Genomic DNA, 7,618 nt, shown 5'->3' on the forward strand with positions numbered 1-7,618 from the left:
TCGCGTCGACCTAAAAAAGGCCATGCGCGATGCATGCTGTCCCAACATGGATTCCAGGATAAGTCGACCTGAGGGTCGACCTGAGCAAACCCGTGGCTTTCCCTAAGTTTCATGCGTCGACCTGAGGTATCTATAGGTCGACCTGAACATTCAAAATTTCCAAAAATGTCATTTTTTTGATTCTTCAAGCTTCTTACATTGTCTTGTTGGTTTGAGACACATCCATACTTTAATTGAAAGTTTTGACATCATTGAAAACACATCCGTGCCCTCACAGACTTGGGAAACACTGATAATTATTATGATAAAGTTGGTTTCAATGATATTGATATCAATACTCCAGAATGGGTCCTGAAATTAAAATTTCCAGGTGTGAATCTCCCTTCTTTGATAGTGGCATTTGTATTTGTTATTTTCTCCTATATGAGGCATAGGACCAGATAATTTCTCAAAAGGCTTAGTTTATAATTCATCCATCAATCATTCACGAGGAATATGACTAAGGAATTGTTTACTTGCTATTATTGTTGTTTAGATTTTGCTGTTAACTATGATTGGTGTGTTTAAAAATTCTAGAAAAAGTTAACATGCTGAGTTTGTTGTAGAAAACAATTGATGGCAAAAACAGATAAAGAGGAAAGGTGTACAATAAACTATAAGGATTTTATTTCTCCCACCTAATTAATGAAGAGGAAAGGTGTACATGAAACTAGAAGGCTTTTATTTCTCTTGACATTATACACACAATATTGTTAAATTTATGTTGTGGGAGTATGACATGATGGATTTTGTGCCAACCACCATAGTCCCCATCATATCTTCTAAAGGTAATTCAATCTATTAATTCAAGAGTATTTCTATCTCAATGATCAGTTTGCAATATGTTGTTAAGTTTAACCACATGTAATTAATCATTTATTTCAGAAAATGAAGATTGGACAATTGCTTTTAAGGGTGCTATGAAGGTGGTGTCTCTAAGATTGTACTCCTTTCTTCTCTTATTATTCGATTATCTAAATATTTTAGTATTAGAAAAAAAGATTTTTACTTCAAGTTTGCAAGTGAATTATATAAAACTCAAAAATTAAATAGTTATTAATAAACTGAAAGTTTGTAAAGGATTTTATAAAAAATTTCAAGAGTGATTCTAAAGGTAACTTTCTCTTATTGCTTTGTAGTTTTAATTGATCCTTCTCGGTTAATTTATTGTATTGAACTCACCAAGATGTGCTTTGACCAATTGGCATTTGACACATTATATGAATGTAGCATATAACAGTATTTGAAAGATAAATAAGTATATTAAGGTTTGATAAAGCTGTGACATCATGAAATATTTTAATTTGTTTTGTGTCTTTAAGGTTGTTACGTGGTCTTGGATATAGTATAAATTTATTATACTAAAGACTCATTTATGTGCGTGTAACTTAAATAACTAATTATATATAATTACTAATAATGATATGGAAAACTCAAAATGGTTGCTTATTTTTCATGTTGAAATGTTTCCCAATTGAATCGAAGGGGAAAAGAAAGAAGCTTCAAGATGTAAGTCGAATGTATTCTCTATAAGTTAGTTTGATAAAATTTTATGGGAAAAATATTTGATAATATTGTTGGTCACTTTATTTTTAGTTATTTTCTATGTATGATCATGTCTTCTGTGTTACAATCATCCATTTCTCTTTTGGTGTCATATGATATATTCTTATCCTTTCTTGATGTAGTTAGACATAAATAATGTAGCAGAAAATATATAAGATGTGTGATGGTAATGTCTAACTATATTAAACTATATAAACTATTAAACAAGGCTAGTACCAACAGTAGAGTTTAAATATAGTCATGGTTGTAGCACTGATACTTTTGATCAGCGGCGTTCACGGCTATGTTGTTAAGGGTATGGTAATGCATGATTGAGTGTGTTTTGCTCATTGTTTTAGTTTTTATTTATGTGAGGTTTAATTCTCATTAATGCCCTAATTGTCCTTTGGACCAAAAATATTTATGGTTGATGTATTTTGTTTTATTTTCTTATGCAGCAAGGTATCAATGAAGATGATGAAAAGGACTATATAGATGATGAAATTCAAGAGGACGACATAAATGATGGTTTTCAAGAGGACGTCTTAGGTGAAGAATTTCAAGAGGACGACATAGATCTAGATGATGAATTTCAAGAGGACGATATAGATGGTGAATTTCAAGGGGACGACGTAGATGAAGAATTTTTGGAGGACGACATATGTGATGAATTTCAAGAGGATGATCCGGATGATGAATTCCAAGAAGACAAATTTGAATGAGTTGGGATGTCTTTTTTATTTTGGCTTGTAGTTGAAAGCATTAAACTTGAACCATGCTTTTTGTTCTTTTGTTGAAATATGTTTTTTATTATTTTACTAGGGTCATACTTCAAAGTATTAAACTTAGTATAATAAGTAATCTTATGTTAGGCATTTTGTTTACGGGATACTATCTTGAATTAATGTTTGAACTCAATTTTATTATAATGCAACTTTTATGGATGTACAGTTAAATTTGATATTGTATAAGTTATAATTAATTGATATTTTTTAAGCCATTCATCATCGACTAGTTTTTTTAGAAAATAATTACAAAATTGTATATTTTATGGGGACACCGTAAAAGAACAGCTTATAAGCTATGGCTACAATTTAAAAACAACCCCCCTAATTTTGATTTAAGGCAATGATTATTAATTGTAGTTGCATATACAACGCTTAAAAAACGTCGCCTCAGAGGCCACAAATAATCGTCTTGTTTAGGCGATGTTTTTCAAAAGCGTTCCCAAAGAACATAAAAAACGTCCCCTTAGACAATAGGCAACACTCACACAAGAGACGCTTAAAAAACGTCCCCTATTATTTTAGGCAATGATTTCCAGAGTTCTGACAACGTTTTTCAATATCGCCTATAATAAATGTTGTAGTGATTGGTAAAGTATACCTCTACATAAATACGATACTGTATGTAGTAACTCGGTATATTCAATGCATTCTACAACAATTTTGTTGAACTAGATCATTGATGGAAGGTATATATAAGTATGATGGCACAGAGACTGAATAAGATATTAGTCAAGTGAAATTAAACAGCCCAACAAAGTAAGAGTCTGCACATATTTATGAAACAGAGACAAATCTATTTTAAATATGTCTTTTCCATCTCCAAGCTGGTGGTATATAAGAAATCAAACTTACAAATAATTTATATACTGCATTTATAGCATGATGTTAATGTTATAGGTTTAGGATTTAGAATGATATGGGGTTCTTATTTCATATAATGAAGGACATAAGTTCTGTTATTTGATTTTTTTAGTTCATTTAACACAATATAAGTATGATCAAATTAAAACTGGTTTATTAAAACAAATGTATGTAAGAAAGCAAATACGAAAAACTTGCAAAATCAATTAGATGATGGTTTTTGCATTGGAAAAGGACAATATGTATTAAAAACATGTATACTACTTTTAGCACTTTTGATGGTTGCAATTCTAATCGTGCAATATTAAATGGTTTATTAAACCCCAGTTGTATATAAGGTCTTTTGCATTGGTAATTGAAAAATCTAGAAAAATACAAATTAATTTATTTAGGGCATTGAAACAGTTTACCTCATGAATTTAAATAAAATAAAAACAATAATAATTATGATAGTAAAAAGCAATTCATTATGATAGAAAGGCATTGAAACATAGTAAATATTGTTAAAAGTGTCATGAAACTTGATAAATTTGTTGTTCAATACATAAAAAAATAGCAGAAAACTAATAATAATTGAAATAAAACTGGTTCAGGATGTGGTTCATATATGAGTCGTCAAGCATTTGGTTTGATCTTCACTTTCTTTGATGGCTTTGTTCTTGAAAATTGAGTAGTTCCATAAACTTTACAGTCAAAATCTTCAACATCATGAGTAATTGGGCCATCTTTGGACAGTGTATTGGTCACACTTTTCTTAGGATCATTTTCTCCAAATGCAGACAAAGACTCCTTGAATAATATTAAATAAAGGTCAGTAAATATGAAGAAAATCAAGTAATATCATTTGAATTTGGGAATAGGAATTAAGATACCATGGAATCGTCGACACGATCAATTACTGGGATTTGAGTTAAAGGTATACTATGACCCTGCACGTCAGAGAATGACATTAAAAAATAATTGGATAGGAGAATTAGGTTCAAATATGCTTATAAGTCAGATGTCTATGATTACAAAAATGACAAACCTCATCAGTAATATAATCTTTTTCAATCTCCTTGACAAATTCTTCATCATATGAGAGCTTCCAAACAGATGCTTGGCCAAATGTTGATTGAACTTTAACTCTGAACGCCATTCGTTTATCCAGAAGCATGTCAAGCTCACCGGGACATACCATAGGGTCATCTTCACCTTCATAAACATTGAATTTTATGTAAGTACAACTGGTAGTCTAAACAAAATTAAAAAAGTAAATCAATTATACTATACCTCCAGCATTGCTTTATAAATACTATCAACAGACTTTCCAATAATGCTGGCACAATCGGTATCCCAAAACACAAATTAAAACGTTGATTCGCCATCAATAATGTAGATGTCAACTCTATACCTTTTTATATAAAATGCATATAATTAAGAAGTATGAATAAATTCATTATTGAAAATGAGAAACAAATTCAAATGATATAACCTTGGTATGGCTTGTGCAACATTTTCTCCACGTGAACACTTGTATGGATTATTAATATCAGATGCCTTTAAAGAGCATTTAGTACATCCATAATAGAACCAACCATGTTTTGACACAATTTTTTTTGAATAGTTGCAACAATCACACATAACATGTCCTAAAATACAATAAGTTGAACATTATTAGATATAACAGTCACACATAACATGAAAATATAAACATGAATGAGTTTTTTTTAATGTTTTGCGTTGAAATATACCTGTTTGACCTTGCAAAGCTCACTTAGAGAAATGCATTTGGCCTTATGAACAAACCTTTCCACTGTGGAGAACTGGGAGGCACCAAACCAAAGAGACATAGATTTTGAGGACTGAGTAGGCTTTTCAGTCTACTCATTTGCAGGTAACCTGGAACATTAAAACTCAATGCATGTAAAGGATTTTCATTTTTAAGTTACCTAATTCAATAGTAAGGATGATTAATATTTGTATACGTTAAAAAAAATTCAGTAATCTCTGGAATGTCTTCATTAATTAGAAACTTAGATCCACTTCATCCATTTGAAACTGAAATTGAAACAAATAAAAAATGAGATCAAACTTGAGACAGGGTTCACATAAATAGGAGAGGATATTAGGAGTGTACACCTTGTGAATCCTTGATCATTGCATGAGTTAGTACAATTACAATAGCACCATTATTTTTTTCATCATGGTAGTAGTCCAAAAATTCAGTTCCATAGCTTTCCCATAATGTGCAGTTAAGCATGTTACCTATATTTTTAGAATTAAAAAAATCAAAATGATAGATTGAAACACGTATAACTCATTATTACATAGAAAAAAGTTGAAATCAAGTAAATTACTTCAGGTTTTTAAGATTCAGGGAAACAAAAGTCTTTTTTCCTGGTGCATTATACTGAAAATTGTCAATCTCTTGAACAACACCAATAACATATACAAAACATAGTCAAAGATTAAGTTTTTTTAACAAAAAAACTCAGTGATTTACAAATTAAAATGCATAGTAATTTACCTTTGAGTCTATTAAGTTGGCATTTGCCTCCAAGTATATCAGAAAAGTCTTTGAAATAATAGCTTTTCGGAGGAACATTCTGAACATCAATAGCTTTCAAAGTCGTACCACCAATAAGCACAAACTTTTTTGAATGATCACAAAGCTTCCACTGGAAATCATTATAAAAAAACAGTTCCGTTGTTGATAATGCAAGTCATATTTTCATGAATTCGTTCTTTCCATTTAGGTGTATGATCAGCACGAATCAAAACTTGTATCCTATCGCTCTGATGATAGACAAAAACGCCATTAATGGCAACCATAACAACACGGAAAAAATAACTTTCATATGAAACGATTTCAAATAATAGTAAAGATTACCGATGCGTCCACTATAACCATCTTCAAATGCTCATCACCCTTATTGTTAATAACACTCCATAAATCAACGATTCGAACAACCAATATCCATGTTTCCTTTGTGTCGTTAATGTCCTTAACGAAGTCAAATTACTCATTATTTGGCTCAGAACAAAATACGACGAATATATTAAAGCATAAGCAAAATGATTTCAAATAATAAGTGGAGAAAGAAGAAACATATATGATGCTGGCGGAAGAAAGAAGAAACATAATCGGAGAAGTTGGCGGAGAAAAAGACGGGGGTTAAGGAAGATGAAAAGAGACACTGACCCTTCTGCTTGATAGAGTGCTACTGAATAATAGAAAAGAAAGTGTTAGTTAGATTTGGTTAGAGGAATGAATTTATAGATGCAGGGAAAGAATTGGAAGGGTTGGTGTTTCAAATTCATGATATTTCCCAATGATGGGAATGATTACGACTACGTATTACAATACTACATATTCCAATAACTAAATTATACTTAATTAGGGTTTAAGGTAAATGAACGAGTTTAGTATGTAATTATGTTTAGGGGTATGAGAACACCCTTAAAACTAATTTGGTCAAAATAATAAAGTACTTTTGGTGGTAAATAGTTTTTATATATTAAAATAGATATTATTTGTTAAACTTAAGTAGTCTTTTGTTTCTTATAAGTTGATGTATTTTGATTTTATTTCCTATTTTTTTAATAAGATCCTTAAGTGTTGAGTTTTATTTAGTTTTAGTCCCTAACGTTAACGGTCCGTTTCAAAAAAGAGGAGGTAGCAAACGTCTAGAGACGTGGCACTAGTAACATGGCATGAGAGGACAAAATCCAAAAAATGTCATTTTACAAAACATCTTCTTCTTCCTCAATCCATCTCCAACCTCCATTTATTCTCACCTTCAAACTCCATCTCCACCCCCATTAAAATAAAGTTCACTGAATGTTTGCCACATCATTTTTTTTAACGAAAGTTTAACATGAAAGACTGATGCCAAAAGAAAATTAATACTTAGGAACTCCATAAAAAAAAATTCAGGGATTAAAACAAAAAACACGTCAATTTACAGAGACTAAAAGATTATTTAAACTTGTTTTTTTTATTTATTATAAATATTATAAAATTAATAATTAATAATTAAAGATTATAAATAGAAGTCAATTATCTTAAGTAATTGTATTTTATAATTTCACACCACTAATAACCTTATGAATTTTTTTTTTATATTTTTAAAAAGTAAATTAGTTCAAAAACAATATTTATTACTTCACACGCGTAAACGAAAGATGAATTTGTTAAAAAATATCCAATCAAAATTCAGAATTTATTTTTATCATATCATCCATAACATGGTGTGATATATATATATATATATATATATATATATATATATATATATATATATATATATATATATATATATATATTAAATAATAATATTTTAAAAAAACTTCAATAACCAACATTCACATTAATTTTCAAACTAATCATGTTTCAAATAAAA

At 29.9% G+C, this 7,618-nt stretch overlaps 1 protein-coding gene across 1 annotated transcript; it reads left to right on the forward strand.

Annotated features, from left to right (window-relative positions):
- Positions 1 to 1,845: 1,845 nt before the first annotated feature.
- On the forward strand, positions 1,846 to 2,306 carry LOC131595833 (uncharacterized). The gene is made up of 2 exons (XM_058868330.1): positions 1,846 to 1,905; positions 2,043 to 2,306. The coding sequence occupies exons 1-2, from the start codon at positions 1,846 to 1,848 to the stop codon at positions 2,304 to 2,306; spliced, it is 324 nt and encodes a 107-aa protein (XP_058724313.1).
- Positions 2,307 to 7,618: the final 5,312 nt, after the last annotated feature.

Source organism: Vicia villosa, linkage group LG1, assembly GCF_029867415.1.
Source record: "Vicia villosa cultivar HV-30 ecotype Madison, WI linkage group LG1, Vvil1.0, whole genome shotgun sequence".
In the NCBI taxonomy this organism is placed as follows: Eukaryota; Viridiplantae; Streptophyta; class Magnoliopsida; order Fabales; family Fabaceae; genus Vicia; species Vicia villosa.

Bases quoted from the DNA above. Each gene is read 5' to 3' on its own strand.
- LOC131595833 (XM_058868330.1), top strand. From the start codon at position 1,846: ATGGTTGTAGCACTGATACTTTTGATCAGCGGCGTTCACGGCTATGTT. The intron at 1,906-2,042 runs GTAATGCATGAT...TTTCTTATGCAG, and splicing joins GCTATGTTGTTAAGGGTATG to CAAGGTATCAATGAAGATGA.